The sequence below is a fragment of the Hoplias malabaricus genome, chromosome 16, assembly GCF_029633855.1.
Source record: "Hoplias malabaricus isolate fHopMal1 chromosome 16, fHopMal1.hap1, whole genome shotgun sequence".
NCBI classification, from domain to species: domain Eukaryota; kingdom Metazoa; phylum Chordata; class Actinopteri; order Characiformes; family Erythrinidae; genus Hoplias; species Hoplias malabaricus.
In genome coordinates, this window is record NC_089815.1 from 23,976,044 (window position 1) to 23,992,345 (window position 16,302).

General features: G+C 36.8%; 3 protein-coding genes across 4 annotated transcripts; 2 read left to right on the forward strand and 1 right to left on the reverse strand.

Annotated features, from left to right (window-relative positions):
- The first annotated feature begins 276 nt into the window (after window positions 1-276).
- On the forward strand, window positions 277-5,818 carry ctdspl3 (CTD (carboxy-terminal domain, RNA polymerase II, polypeptide A) small phosphatase like 3). Of its 2 annotated transcripts, none has more exons than XM_066648037.1 (11): window positions 277-544; window positions 1,824-1,941; window positions 2,474-2,593; window positions 3,227-3,329; window positions 3,451-3,568; window positions 3,677-3,763; window positions 3,925-3,987; window positions 4,189-4,268; window positions 4,360-4,486; window positions 4,617-4,712; window positions 4,879-5,818. In XM_066648037.1, exons 1-11 carry the CDS (start codon window positions 440-442, stop codon window positions 4,942-4,944), a joined length of 1,083 nt encoding a protein of 360 aa, XP_066504134.1. In that variant the 5' UTR covers window positions 277-439; the 3' UTR covers window positions 4,945-5,818. The 2 variants fall into 2 exon arrangements, with proteins under 2 accessions (XP_066504134.1, XP_066504135.1); XM_066648038.1 differs by having other exon boundaries at window positions 2,477-2,593; window positions 4,879-5,817.
- Window positions 5,819-6,923: 1,105 nt separating this feature from the next.
- On the forward strand, window positions 6,924-11,156 carry ndufs7 (NADH:ubiquinone oxidoreductase core subunit S7). Its single transcript, XM_066647756.1, has 8 exons — window positions 6,924-7,062; window positions 8,061-8,097; window positions 8,295-8,363; window positions 8,579-8,696; window positions 8,807-8,986; window positions 9,119-9,165; window positions 9,355-9,443; window positions 10,903-11,156. Exons 1-8 carry the CDS (start codon window positions 7,029-7,031, stop codon window positions 10,998-11,000), a joined length of 672 nt encoding a protein of 223 aa, XP_066503853.1. The 5' UTR covers window positions 6,924-7,028; the 3' UTR covers window positions 11,001-11,156.
- A 1,165-nt stretch (window positions 11,157-12,321) lies between these two features.
- On the reverse strand, window positions 12,322-15,604 carry gamt (guanidinoacetate N-methyltransferase). Its single transcript, XM_066648097.1, has 6 exons — window positions 15,190-15,604; window positions 13,710-13,855; window positions 13,428-13,491; window positions 13,263-13,330; window positions 13,050-13,160; window positions 12,322-12,671 (listed from the first exon to the last, which is right to left on the reverse strand). The coding sequence occupies exons 1-6, from the start codon at window positions 15,362-15,364 to the stop codon at window positions 12,531-12,533; spliced, it is 705 nt and encodes a 234-aa protein (XP_066504194.1). The 5' UTR covers window positions 15,365-15,604; the 3' UTR covers window positions 12,322-12,530.
- Between the last annotated feature and the right edge of the window lie 698 nt (window positions 15,605-16,302).

Below are 16,302 nucleotides of genomic sequence, written 5' to 3' on the forward strand. Positions count from 1 at the left end.
ACATATAAAATTGTGTAAATACTACAATAAATACATTTAGAAAAAATTAAAAGAATTAATTCAATTTAACATATTTCATGACCAAAATTTATGCGTTTATTTATTTATTTTCTTGTTTATTTATACTTGGTCATTTTGTGACTTTGTTTTTGAACGTTAATAAATCTCTTGCGTCACGTTGCGTGTGTTTATACTAAGCCCCGCCCATTGAGCAGAGCCTGGGCTGTGATTGGCTAAGGACCTGCAGTAGCGCTGCCGGTACGTTTAAATAATTACATGAGTAGGCCGCGAGATAACAATAACATTCGGAGGACTAATACTAATAATAATCATAGCCCCAGATTTTGGAGCGGAGACTGGAGTCTGGAGTCTGGAAGTGTTCATTCACTTCCGACCTTTCATTATTAACCTAAGTAGGAACTTAGGTTGATACTTTAACATGAGACTTCGGTCGAGAATAATTCCTGTTGAGAGTCCACAGTCTCAGCCGAGGACTCCGTGCCGAAAGCGGCCGGATCCACGGACCGAGCGTAGCCAATCTCAGGTAAACCCGAATTTATAAACAATGTTTCACCAGAACAATGTCCTAAATCATCTGTGTTTCTGTAATATAAGGTTGTTATTCAAATGAAGGATATGGTTATTTACATGGCTAGGCTAACAGCGCCCGTGGCTTCCTGAAACATAAATATTTTTTCTAATTTTAACTGAAATAAATGCAACTGCTTTTACGTTGCAGTTGGATATTCGAGTAAAAGGTTGAATACTGTACATATTTCAGTTTAGTTAGGCTAGTTTGTTGAATTATAGGAACGTAGCATTAGCCATTGTAGCTAACGTTAGCTAGCCCCCCGTTAATCTTATGACACCGAAGAGCTCTGCATTATTCTGTGAATTTGGTTTAGAATCAGGAACATATTACCCAAACATATCTATTTTGACTGTGGGATTAGTAAAGCTAGGCCTGTATCCACACTTGTCATCCGTTTGCCAGGTTTTAACGCTGAGCGTTGAAGAAATGGCCAATCCACCATAAAAATATATCAATCTGCTTGTTTCTATACTAATTGTCCATGTTTGTTATTTCCAGTTGTTACTACATTACGGATGGTCAGTGATCCTGACCCCTGCATGACCAACACATGTTATTTGGGCGGTGGATCATTCTCATTTCTGCAGTGACACTGACATTGTGATGATGTGGTAGTGTGTTGTTCAGACACAGCAGTGCTGCTGGAATTTTTAAACTCGGTGCCCACTGCTGTCTAAACCACTTGTGCAAGCTCAAAACACACTGACCCACCACCACGATGTCAGTGTCACTGCACTGCTGAGTATGACCCACCACTCAAATAGCACCTGCTCTGTGGTGTTCCTGTGAGGGTCCGGGTCATTTGAAGTACAGGGTAAAAGGGACAGACAAAGTACATAAGACTGTAGAAACACAATGTGTACCTGTAGATCAAACACAGCAGATGACATGGACAATAATGATATGTGGGACGTTTTAATGTTTTGGTTGATTGGTTACACTAAGCACAATGTTGTTCGGATATTAATTAGAATATTCCTATAATTATTTAGGCATATATTAATCCCAATTATTCTTTTCTTTGGTGCATTTAAACATTTTGTAAACACATGTTTAATCCAAGCTCTGTTTAAAGAAATGATGAGAGAAAGGATTTTCTGACATTTCTTTTTAGAAGTGTGTATATAAAAAAGCAGTGTATTATTTTACGTGTCGTTGGGTAAATTACATTTTTACAAAGAAAAAAAAACAAAAACAAAACTTTTTTTCCCCTTTGTATGTGTGTATGTAGGATGTGCCGGAGGTTTTGCAGGATTGTTCCAATTTGTATTGTGATAGTGTCCCAACTGCAGCCAAGCGTCCACGTTTGAAACGTGAAAGGAAAAGGGCTCTACCTGTTGAGTCTAAAGGTAAAATATTTTTGGTTTTAAATGATTTTAACATTTTTCAGTGCAGTATCAAGATAGAGCAAATATTCAAAACCGTGTATCAACAGCTAGGATGATTGAAGTGGCATGTTCCCATGTTTCTCTTATTTGCCATCTTTCATGAAACCCACTCTTAATTATCAAAACTTGATATCAGAGTGTTTCCTGTAACCGTAAAACATGGGGAAGGATGTTAGGTTTGTGCTGTGCATGTGTGCACTCTTAAATAACTGGGTGCATTTAATTAAATTGTTATTGTTTTTAAGTCATTTTATTATTCTTAAGCCCCCAAAATCATAACCATATGTTTTGGCTAAACCGGTCTGTGTATTTTGTAAAATAACCTGTTTCAGCACAAAATCCTATTGTACTATCACCACAGGTTAATATAGTAAACTTTTTTTCCCCCATTTTTTACACATTCTTTAAAAAGTGACTGTGAATTATTGTTGAAATCTGTGGTCATTTTTAACCCAGAACTATGAATTGATTTTGAATTGTGTTTTGGAATCAGCAGAATCGGATTTCAAGACGCCTGTTCGTCATCGCAGAGAACGACATCCCTCATCAGTCAACCCTGCTGCACGTAGCCTCTACTCTCCTATCGTGCGTTTTATCACACCTACCAAAAACAGTAAGTACCTTAGTGTGGCTCACAATCAATGCCACATTTAAATCCATAAGTTTGTGCCATTGTTTTTTTTTTCAATCATTAGTCATCACCAGCTCTATCTGTCACTGGGTCACCCTCAATAACACATGATGCCAGAGGGCAGGGGTGAGGGCATTGGCAAATGTGAGGCCAAACCAAAGCTTCTTTTCAAACTGCTGCTAATGCTATGCTAAAGATTCAGAGCAAGGTCATCTGGGCTCTCTTGTGCCTCTTTCACACATGAACTCTAGAGAAACTCCGGAGTATAGGGTTCGGAGATATCCCATAGCAGTCTTTTACACATGCAGCTCATGGGGAGATTTTCAAGAACTCCATTCTCCTGTTTACACACAGTACCAGTAATTGATATTTTATACACAAGAAATGGCTGTGTGCTGATCAAACTGCAGACATTCTTTTATTAGAACTGTTTGAATGTTTTGATGAGTGAAGGAGTTTCTCAAATGTACGTAAGTGAAATAGGATAGGATAGTCTTTTAATATCCCACAGGGCAAAATTTGCATTGAAATCATGCAGATGCCTCTACTTTGCCTCAAAATTCACAAATGTATACCGCAGTCCAGTTTAGTAATTTTGCTTCTTCTGTTTTACAGATGCACGGCTTAGCAGCGTGTTCAGCCCTGAACAGTGTGTGTTCGGCTATAGTTCCACCGGCCCTCTCTCAGAAGACGAGGAGAATGATGAGGTGTTTAGCCCGTAAGTTTGTGTAAATATTATCTTGTCCCTACCCCTCTTTACTACACTGAAAATACTTTTATTATTGGTAGAGTCAGTACAGCTTACTTCATTTTCCATGGGTTTTGATCTGGTTCCACAGATTCACATTCATCAAAAACATTCCAAATCAGTCACAACAGGCCAGGCCGGTCGCTGCTCTTCGGGATATACCACCAAAGACAAGGAGCACACCGACAGCCACAATGGTGCTTGATTTGGTAAGTTTAAAAAAAAAAAAAAAAAAAAAAAAAAAAAAAAAAGTAAAATGTAAATAAATATTTAAAACTGATTGTAACTGAACATTTTTCACTTTTTTCCCCCATTAGGATGAAACACTTGTCTTCAGCTCACTGAATTTAATCAATGATGCAGAGTACACGTTTAACACATGCTTTCAAGATCAAGAGTACAAGGTTTGTTTATTTATTTATTTATTTATTGACCCGATTATAATACTAACAGAGAAAATATTTCTGTGCATGTGCTAGTAGTTAAATGAGATTTGATATAAATTGGCCTTAAAATGTCTTATTTATTTATTTATTAATTATCTATTTATTTTTTTTCCTCACAGGTGTATGTAGTCCTAAGGCCATATGTAAATGAGTTTCTACAAGCTATGGCCAAGCATTTTGAGGTAAGGTCACCTGGTTAACATGCATCTATATGTAAATAACAGGTCTAATTCAATACGTTAATGTCTTGGCATTTCATTTTCACTGTTCCTCAAGTCTTATTACATTGGAGTAGGAAGAAAAGAGTTAGAAAAAATGAATCTTTTTAACTTCATTTAATCTGATTCCATGTTTTTCTTAACATGTTTTGTCTTTTTTTGTAGATGTTTATTTACACCTCTGCCAAAAAGGAGTATGCAGAAATGATTGTGGACATTTTGGACCCAAAGAAAAAACTCTTCAGGTAAGGATTATTTTAATATGTTTAATGTTCAAATGACTTTCTCTATGTAATCATCCTTTTATTGATCTCTTCATCTTTTATATTCATAAAGGCACCGATTGTATCAGGATGACTGTGCATGTGTTCTTGGACACTATATTAAGGACTTGGGGGTGCTGGAAAGAGACCTCTCAAAGACTGTGGTTCTGGACAATGCACCTCACACTTACCCATACCATGTACGCTTGTTTTCCATATTAATCAATGTTAAAAGATTATCTGACACAATTTCACAAAAAAAAAAAGATTACAAGCTTGTGGAAAAACAAACTTTGAGTGATTTGTTTCTTCTTGTTTTCTGCACTGTAGCTTATCAACATGATTCCTGTAAAGAGCTGGTGTGGAGACAAAGATGACAAGGAGCTCCAGAGACTTGTGCCATACCTAGAAAAACTGGTCCAAGCAGTAAGTTCACTCTATGGTGTCATTTGATGTGGTTTTTGATAGAGCTGCAAAATGTAAATTAATAATCTTAGTAGTATTACATACACAAGGGGTTTGATGCCCACTTGTCTATTTATAATAAAGTTTTAGATTGAATAGCATATTAACAGATTATTTTTTCCTTTAGGACGACTTCAGGACTGTTCTGAAGAGAAGAACAGATCATTTTCACCGTCTGCTTTCTGAAGATTAAAATTGTTAAATTGTTCTTCTGTGCACATGTACATTTTTTATTTTTATTTATTTATTTTTTATATGTAAATACCATCCTTTCCAATTAGATTTGTGTTAATCTCCTCCTCAGCCTCGCCTAACACTGAATTAATTTCATGGGTTGCTGTAATTGTATGGGTTTTTTTTTTTTTTTGGGTTGTTGGACACATTTTTACTACGCCTCTAAGAAAACTCTAGCAGAAATCAGAATGAGGAAGTCCTTGCTACTTCATCACTGGAATATGTAACACAAGCTCATTGTTCTTGTTGAGTTGTGTAGAAAGTATTGAGATGTATGTCTGCACTGACAGAGGATGGATTTTTCTTTTTTAAACAGCTCAGTTTCAGCCATATTTGAGTGTTAAATCTCATGTTGTTGCACATTAGCTTATTGTCCGTATACAAATGGCTGTATTTCATTTGTTCAATATGTTCTCTAATCAAAACATTTGTAATCATTTGTATATAAATGCATACAATTTAGATACAAAAATATTTCAAAATTCAAACTGCAACTCTTGAATGCTTATCCTATTTAGACCTAACTATAATTTTTACAACATGTTTTACATGTTGATTCTTTAGTTTAGACATCAAAAAGGTATTTCTGTGAGACTATTGACAAAGAATATATACTTGAAGGATTCACTTGGGTTGTGTTTGACCTGATGTATATTAAAATAATTTATTGTAAAACTTTTTGTTGCATTATTTGTTTATTACCGCTGCTGCTTTAAAATGACACTGACCTGTATAATGCACTGTGTGTACATGATGTCTGTATACCCACTCTGTAAAAGTCTTCCTCTGCAAATTCTAGTAAACCTTTTACAAATAAATAACAAAGACAATCTTGAATCAGCTTAGGTTTTTGTTTAAAACAAAAATACATGGTTTTAGGGTATTTCCCTCCCCTCCTCCTAAGTAGTACAAACTATTTCATCTGTAATTGTTCATTTACACAAAATCTGTCAAGGAAACATTTGTGTAATGTTAGGTCACTGTGCGAAGTGCACGTCGGAGAATTCCTGTATATGGTTCAAACGAGTCTGATCTGTATATGTGTTTTTAAAAGGAAAAAATGATTGTATGTGACTGTTCATTACATAGCTCGGATATTCTGAACTCTCTTACACGAGATTTTCGTAATTCCCCTTAATTTTCAAGTTTAATTTTCAACCTTAATAAAACGTTGATTAGACGACAGTCAAGTACGTTTTTTCAACGTTGAATCAACGGCTAAATGTTTACTGGGATAGCTCTGATATCCTGAACTCTTTTACACGAGATTTTCGTAATTCCCCTTATTCCCTGCTTCTACTCAAGTTGTGTTTTAGTAGTAGCTGATTTCACATAAGTGGAGCATGTTAATTAAGATTAAATTGCCACCTAATTAGTTAAATATTCATGTCAACTGATAAAGCTGTAGAAGATTTCACATCCGTCTTCTGAACTTCACTCTTCTGAACACTGAAAATGTATTAATGAAAACAATAATTTAGAGATTTGTTTACACGAGCGAAGATGCAAGGCTCGCCAAGCTTTTGTGTTTGTTTTCATTTTTTCATCCATTATTCTTTCCCACTAATTTATTTTATTCGTTTTCGTATTCCACCTGTTTTCATATTTCATCCATGTTTGGTTTCCACCAGTTTTACTTTTCCCATTCTTTTAAAAAAAATCTAAAATTAACAGACCAATTAAAGTATTGAATTTTCATTTTGCGACCAGCACATTGTTTCCATTTTAGATTTGAGACTTCCACAGGTGTCAACAACGTTTACGCCATACACCACATTGCACTTTAACTTTATGTCCAGCAGGCGGCGCTATTTCCATGTTAAAGTAATTATAATTCCAAAAGGCTGCATTTCAAATAACGCTATATTCCTAATGTAGTGCACTGCGTATTTCAAGGTATAACGACGTTTGTAACCAAAGCGTACATATTTTGCATTTATATTATATTACCTTCAGAACTGCACTCTTCGCATTACATATGCCGTATGGAAGCGGCAAAGCGATCTTAAGTCTCAGAGCGGATGTGGAACAGTAGAACGGCGGATGTGTCGTTATGCGGCCATGGCGGCGCTGGTTGGTGAGTGTTATTAGAGAGAGATAAATGGTGATTTTTAGGTTTAGAAATAAAGTTGTGCGAATTGCAAGGCGTTTTAACCAAGAAATTATAAGAAATATGCATTGTTTAAAAACACTGGCCATTAGTTAATTTCTGAGGGTTGTGCTTTTAAGGATATTTTTCACTGACCTTGTAACGTTAACGTCTAAAAGCTACAGAGAACGAGTGATAACTGAGTAAACATAAAGCTCTTTAACGTCAACGTCTGAGCAATAGACTCCTGGATTAGTATGTTTTCATACTTTATTCACTCAGATCTAGAATATAGGTTATTTGGTATTATGCAAGTATTAACCTTCTTATGTTAGCGTAGCCAGGTTTGTAGCGCCACAGGACGCGGAGAGATTACATTAACCCTCTAAATGTAATACAGCAACGTAACTGTAAAAGTAGACTCAAAGGAGAGTGTTCAAATATTCATACATAAGCCTGTCTTGTGTGCAAAAATATAGGTTGGAACCGCTGTTGATGTCTCCATATGAGAATGTTATATATTATTTTATAATGCGAATGTGCCAAATCTGTATAGGTTTTCACTGTTAGGAAGACGCAGTTATATTTGGTTAGCTACGTAAGAAAACAGAAATAATAATAGCTGTTTAGCTTTATTTAAAACACAAAATTTGTGTATTGTTTAAAAACCCATAAAATTGGTGTTAACCGAACATTGTTTCAGTTCTAGTAGCAAGGCAACATTTAAAATCAAGACTTATAAGAGAAGAAAAAAATAAAATAAATAAAAAAAAAAAATATATATATATATATATATATATATATATATATATATGTATAATTACATGTGTGTGTTCAAATACAAAATCAGTGCTTTGGCTAATAGGTCTTTACATTTTTGGTGCAAACATGCAGGCTGCTGTTCTACGTCATGATTACTTTTTATGTTTCATGTTTTTGCATAACCCTCAGTCTGCCTAATAATCTCATGTTGTCCTCTGTTTCAGCTCCTCGCCTTGCCACGTTTGGCTGTTTTTCATTGAGGTGAATGTAATTGCTTGAGGAGGTTTGAGGGGGAAAAAATGAGTTTATGCTGCATTACATTTATTATAGGGAGTTTTATCCATAGTTTAGACATTTTTAACAACCCTGTTTAATGAAAGAATCATTGCTAAAACCCAAAAGAACTTTCATTTAAAAGCCTCTGACCTTGTCTTGGTCTAAATACATTTGTTTTACAGACCAATTTCATCACTTGCTGCTCAGAACAAATCTGTGTTCAAGAACACAAAAGATGAAGATGTTAAAAGGTATGGGCAGGGTTCTGATCTTTGCATCATGTCATATTATTATTATTTTGGTGTTTATGTCTTCATTATTTTTCATTCAGATAAAAAAAAAAAGAAAGAGAATTATTGCGAGAATATTAAATATGTTTAGTACGCAATAGAGTAAAAGCTAAAGAACCCTTTCCAGATGTCTGATTTTGAGCTGTAACCCCACTTGCTTATCCTCTCTGTTCCAGTTTGGTTCTGTTCAGAGAGAAAAGCACTGCTGTTGCCACCAAGCCGCCTTCAGCTGTCAGCAGCAAGGGTGAATATGTGATCACCAAGCTTGATGACCTGGTGAACTGGGCACGCAGAGTATGAGCTGTTTCTTTGTGGGCTCTTTATCCACTCAAAATAAAATAAATCAACATTAATTGCTGATATTACCTTATTTTGACCAGATTTTTTATCCTTTTGCTTTTCAGAGCTCCTTGTGGCCCATGACATTTGGTTTGGCTTGTTGTGCTGTGGAAATGATGCACATGGCTGCTCCTCGCTACGATATGGATCGTTTTGGCGTGGTGTTCAGAGCCAGTCCTAGACAGGCTGACGTTATGATCGTTGCTGGAACGCTAACAAACAAAATGGCCCCCGCTTTACGGAAGGTACAGCGTGCGTGTTCAAATATTGTAGTGTAATCATATTCAAGTACTTTGTATAGAACATGAGTAAAAAAAGTGGCTGTGATGGGATTTTTTGAGACCAACTATGTCAGTAATCTCTAACTTTTGTGCTAGGTGTATGATCAGATGCCGGAACCCAGATATGTAATTTCCATGGGAAGGTAAGGAAAATCACATTTGGTATGGACACCACAAAATGGGAATTGTACTTTTTAATTGTAATTCCTTTGTATTTTTGCCAAGTTTAGGTGGAGTAATTACTTTATGTAATCTGTCAATGCTTGCATTATTATTACAGGGTTTACTGTTAAACGCACAGATTAATACAGAACTCTTTGTGTTGTTTATAGCTGTGCTAATGGTGGAGGCTACTATCACTACTCCTATTCAGTGGTCCGAGGCTGTGACAGAATCGTCCCTGTGGACATTTATGTTCCAGGTATGTGTCACGTAATTCAGTCCTTCTTCCAATTAATATTTAATTTTAAGAAATGGTCCTTATATGTTGTACAAACCGAATTCCAAATAAGTTGGGACACTAAACAAATTGTGAATAAAAACTGAATGCAATGATGTGGAGATGGCAAATGTCAATATTTTATTCGTAATAGAACATAGATGAAAGATCAAAGGTTTAATCTGAATAAATGTAACATTTTAAAGGAAAAATATTCAAAATTTGATTCAAAATTTCAGTGTCAACAAATCCCCAAAAAGTTGGGACAAGTAGCAATAAGTGGCTGGAAAAAGGAAATTGAGCATATAGCGAACAGCTGGAAGACCAATTAACACTAATTAGGTCAATTGACAACATGATTGGGTATAAAAAGAGCTTCTCAGAGTGTCAGTCTCTCTCTGAAGCCAAGATGGTAAGAGGATCACCAATTCCACCATTGTTGCGCAGAAAGATAGTGCAGCAATACCAGAATGGTGTTACCCAGCATAAAATAGCAAAGACTTTTAAGTTATCATCATCAACCGTGCATAACATCATCAAAAGATTCAGACAATCTGGAACAATTGCTGTGCGTAAGGGTCAAGGCTGTAAAACTCTACTGGATGCTTGTGATCTCCGGGCCCTTAAACGTCACTGCACCTCAAACAGGAATGCCACTGTCAAGGAAATAACAGAATGGGCTCAGGAATACTTCCAGAAAGCATTGTCAGTGAACGCCATCCGCCGTTGCCAGCTGAAATTCTACAGTGAAAAGAGGAAGCCATTTCTAAGCAAGCTCCACAAGCTCAGACGTTTGCACTGGGCCAGGGGTCAGACTGTTCTGTGGTCAGATGAGTCACGATTTGAAGTTCTTTATGGAACACTGGGGCGCCATGTCATCCGGACCAGAGAGGACAAGGATAACCCAAGTTGTTATCAACGCTCTGTTCAGAAGCCTGCATCACTGATTGTATGGGGTCGCATGAGTGCTTGTGGCATGGGCAGCTTGCATGTCTGGAAAGGCACCATTTAATGCAGAAAAATATGTTCAGGTTCTAGAACAACATATGCTCCCATCTAGACATCATCTCTTTCAGGGAAGATCCTGCATTTTTCAACAAGATGATGCCAGACCAGATTCTGCAGCAATCACAACATCACGGCTACGTAGGAGAAGGATCCGGGTACTAAATTGGCCAGCCTGCAGTCCAGATCTTTCACCTATAGAGAACATTTGATTAGATGTTGGCATCTCCACATCATTGCATTCAGTTTTTATTCCCAATTTGTTTAGTGTCCCAACTTTTTTGGAATCTGGTTTGTATAACAGACTTTCCACAATTTTACTGAAGAGTTTATTCACTTTATTTTTTTTTTTTCGGTCACAAAGTTTTCTGAAGGAACATCATACTTCCAGTTCAATTGACTGACCTCTTAATTTTCTTGACAATTTTTCTTCAAGGTTGCCCACCAACTGCAGAGGCTCTGCTTTATGGAACTCTGCAGTTACAGAGGAAAATTAAGCGAGAAAAGAAAATGCGAATTTGGTATCGGAAGTGAGGGGTGTCTGGCGGTTGGTATCACAGTGTGTGTGTCGGGCTGTTGTAAATGTTTTATTTAACAGTGGTCATTTGTTGTACTTGGAAGATCTTCTCAGGAGTTGCTCTGGTTTGAGCTCTATCTCCTCCTCTTTGTAGTTACAATAAAAGACTATGCATTGTATCAATATTTGGACATGGTTTTATTTTATTCAATTTTTTTATATATATATTTAAAGATACTATATAAAATGTTTGACCCAGTTTTGCATGAAAGTCAAACTATACTCAAGACAGTAATTTCTGCCATTCTCCCTTTGGAATTGAAGGTATAGCAGGCTTTCCACCAAGGGCAAGGAATTGAACTTGCAAAATATCTAATGAATTTGAACCTCAAAACACTGGAGAGTACTGCCAGATGTTACACAGCTGGCACTGAGGGGGGGAGTTAAATCCCATTTATGAAAAACCCATGTTATATGTTTTAAAGCATTTTTATTTCAGGATTTTTAGGTTTGGGGTTTATATTTCTTTACATCTAAACTTCTGTTTTTAGTCTCACTGACGGCCATGTGTCAGGTTTCATAAGAATGTGATGAGGATTTACATCTTGCCTATGGTGCGAGTGCCCCGAGTAGCATGTGAAGTGTAGCAGCTGTCAAAGTTCACACACTGTGTTAACAGCTGTTAATGACTGTGGCTAGAGCTGAAAGCAAATAAATAATTCTTATATATATATATATTTTTTTTTGTCTTTAAATAGTGCAACTTTTGGTGTTTGTAGATATGTTTGTCCAAGGTAAAGTCTAAAATTATCAGTTAAACATTTGTAAAATAACTCACTAGTATCTCAGGTCATGTCTAGTATGCCTCTGATGAATTAGTAAATGTTTTGTTGAGTATTGTGGACATTTTACCCACATGCAGATGTTTGGATTAATCATAGTCTTTCCACAATCCAACAAACAAATGGTCATAATTTGGTCAAAATAATAATAATAATACTGGCCAATATTCTACTTTATACTCTCTCCATTCTCCCAACTCCATTGCTAACTTTGTAGTTCTACAATTACAGACCATAGTCCGTCAGTTGCTCTGCATGCTTTGCTTCCTTTCACCATATTCTTAAATGTTAAGGACCATCACAGATTAGTTATGATTTGGGTGGTGAAAATTCTCAGAACTGCAGTCACAATGACGTGGTAATGTGTTTGTGTGTGTTTTGTTTGTATGAGTAGATAAGACAAAGCAGTGCTGCTGGAGTTTTTAAACACAGCTGCTCCTCTATTGCTATTGGTTAGCACCTTTGATGTAATTATACACCCATACTCAGTGTTGGACTCTTTATTTGCATGTTATACAGATTTTAGATTGGGATCCATTAAAAAGGTGACTACTACAAATTATGTATAAAGATTAGGTTTTTGCTAGAAAACATCTTGTGATTCAACAGTTGAAACAGATATGATTATCTACATAGCTGACAATAGTTCAAAAACAGATAAAGCACAGTAGAATGGTCAGGAAGAAGGTAGGTTAGATGCATAGCTTATTCTTTAAGGATAGATGGTGTGATCATTTTGTTGAAGGAATAATATTTGCATTCACTTGGGGGACTTATGTCCATCAAGGTGGTGCTAATGTTTTCCTTTTTGAAACCAGCTGTCAGCAGTTCGGGCACCTGTGTTTCCTGAAAAACAAGCACAATCACCACTAAATCAATCAGTCAAAATTGATTTAAATAGTGCTTTTTAAAACTGGTATTGTTACAACAGAAGGAATACTAAACATTGTTGTTAGGACTATGTCAGACAGGTATAGGGATACATGGTATATGGACAATAATAGAGATTGAGGGTTATATTATTCACCAAAACATCAGCAGAAATACTCAAGGTGTCATTGACACAAAGCATTCAACAAGCACCCCTTGAAGTGTTATATACAATGGCAATGTTTGAGTTAATGTGTCCTTATTCACAGATCTATGAAAGGCCAATACAAACAATATTTTTATTTTAATATGAGATCTACCAGAAATATATTGGGAAATGGAACTAATCAATACCTGGAACATTTTATCAATGTTATCATATTTTGATTTCATGAGTTCGCCCCAGGAGGTGAGGTTGCAGTAGGTGAGGACACCACCAGACTTCAGCAGTCTCTTTGCATGGGCCTATAATAAAATGACAGAGTAGTTCTTGATATTCATGCCATTTTATACATTTACAGATCTTTCAGTCTACACCATGGTTTGAGCAAAACAGAATGAACATACCTTAATGAAGTTAAACTGGTGAGTGTGCCATGTGTCCTCAGACAGTGGATATGTGTCATAAAGAATTCCTGTAAGTAAATCATAAATAGGCATATTTAACGTCTATAGTCAATGCATGTAACAAGGAAAAACAAAAATATCATATAATAATGACAATAATCTAACCATCAAAGTGATTGTCAGGCAGGGTGGGCACGACTTCTTCCCACAGGCCTTTGAGAGGAACAACCTATAAAATTTAAATTACCACTATTGAAATTATTACACAGTTTCAAAATAGTTGAAACATAATAAAATCATTTATTATATTTATTTTCTGCCAATTTACACAGCCCCTTTTGTGTTGACATTATACGTAGCATTTCACCCGTGACTGTGTTTTTAAACAAAGCACATTACAGAGTGCCCAGTATAAAACTTATTAAATATTAAAACTGGTTTTCTCACTTTGTGTGGTTGAACCTTGGCCCATTCCTGCAGCCGCTCATAAACACCATCATTGCACTCAATAATCCAGTGTTCCTCAATAGGAAAAGATTCCACTTTGGTGGCAGCTATGGCCATTCCAAAGCCAATCTCAAGGACGCGACCCCCTATAGGAAAGGACAAGGAAAGAAAATATTATAATGAATACAGTGCCTATTCTGATAGATGTGCAAATTTGCTTTATATCATTTATTTATATTTATATAACATTTATTTTATATTTAACATACTGAGGCATAAGTGTGCTGTGTGCAAAGCTATTAATTAGTTTAAAATTAATTTGAGGGGTGTCCAAACTCTGGCATAGGACTACATTAGGCTAATTAATTAATTCACTATATGGGAATCTGTCACCTGTGTTTGCTAAGGCCAACATATACACACCTATGGAGCCAGGTCAGGGTACACCTTTAGTACACTGGCTCCAATATCTACAAAGCTGGATACTCCAAGGTTCATACATGATAATGTTGACCTCTATAGGTGGCGTTATTCAGGTTTCGGAATATCTATGCTTAGATAAAGGAATGCAATAAAACAAGAGCCTTTGCAGGCCGTTACACTAAGTCCTCTAAAATGCTATTGTAACCCTGATAGCAAGGAGACGGTGGACCACTGTTGGCCCACTGAGGGCAAAGTTGGAGGTCAACTAGTGTTTTGCTCAGCATTTTCTGGTTCATACCGCTGGTGATTAAACAGAATTTTAGACAAAATGCCACATTTTAGCACTTTTCCACTCACAGTGCAATTTACATGTTTTTCCTTCATTAGTTTCTTTTGTTATTCTTTATAAATAAGATTAGTATATAATTTTAATCCAGCACAGTGTCAACATTTTCAGCATTTATTCATTTTATATCAGGCTTATACTCATTTTTATATCTTTCATAGTTGTATTTGTTTTAGTTTGTTTTCCAGAATAAAAGTCTCTGTGAATTTAAAACCTGTCTGAGGAGATTATGAATGAGTTAAATCCTGTACAGAACAGTAATCTGAGTGGTTCAGTGGTGGACCACCAGTGGTCTACAGTCAGTGGTGTGCCAGCCTTTTTCTGCTAGTGGACCGATATATACATATATGTCTGGGAAGGATGGCAGGATTATTTTGTTAATCAGCTGAAAATTTTTTAAATGTTCTTTAATCAGCAATGTTCACCTAAGAAAGTTGGTAGCTGAAATCTGGTTCCCAAACATTCTGAGAGGGCTATGTTTACAACAGTGACAGACTTTCTAAAGTTTCTAGTGCTTGACATTCTTCTAAGGCTTAGTCGGTCTGTCATTTGTCTTTCCGAGGCTCTGCAACTGCTGCACCATTTGAGGTGGAACGGAAAACTCAAGACACAGAGGGGCAGGGATTCAATTGGGCGCTTATGGCTTTTTAGTGTACAAAATACATTTTACATATTTTGTGTATATACATATATAGCAACTGAATATTTTACCTTTAGAAGCAGCTACAGTGGCAAGTGAGTGCATATATGGAGTCTCCCAGCGCTCCATAACGGGTTTCCCCAAAATCTCCAGGTGTGTGTCGGCTGCATTGTAGTCTGCATTCGCGTTGTGCCAGCCGCTCTTGCAGTCTTCCCCCTTGGAGAAAATTGGCTGTGCGGTGGTCATGGCTGCCTGAAAACTGAATTTAGACTCGGGAAGGGGGCGCTGCTGTGTGTATCCAGGCTCAGTGGCCGAAAAGAGACTGCTGTGCTTAGCGCCGTTGTTAAATATAGTGAGAAATGCTGATTGTGCAAGACGTAGTGAAGTAAACGTGGGCTCAGCGAGGCTTCCTCGATAAGGACTTCCAGTCCCAATGAGCAGGAGAAGGGGGAGGGCACGCAGCCACAACAGCTGGACAGCACAACTAACTCTGAAATGCCTTATGTTTTTCTTAGTACGCCTTAAGTTATATTTAGTTTAATTCATTCATGTTTTATTTATTCTTGGCCTTATGGTCTTTTTATAGGCTGTTCAGTTTGTGGAAAGTCATTAAGCATAATTTTCGCCAAAAAGTGTCGTATTTATTCATCTAGTTAAATAACTTAAAGTAGGGTGACCAGAGCTGAGATGGTGAAAAAGAGGACACGTCTCCAGGGGGGAGTTGGCTGTTGTATGATTAGCTGAACCTATGTGTGCTTTTAGGTCCTTTACACCTTTATTTGCTACACAAAACATGGGAATTTAATTTTTAATTCATTCGAGAATTTGCATTTACGTTTCGGCATAGCTGTTCGAGATAAAGGTAGGTACATGAGCTTTGCCTGACGTAAACAAGGACTAATGACGTGCAGACTGACCAATTAAATGTTTACAGGGAAGGTTATCGACCAATAACGGTAGCGCTACAGTCAGACCGTCCAATCAGAAGATTTTAGGCTACTTCACCACGCCCCCTTCTCAAGCGAACCAATCGGAGTAGGGGAGGGCGGGACTAGTTTGTGAACGAAATTTCTCGAAATTCTATGTAAACTCTAGAAAAACAAAATCCAGGACGTTTGTGAAATTCCGCCCGGATATTTTTTTAAGTCTAAAAAAGAGGTCCGGGTAAAAGAGGACGTCTGGTC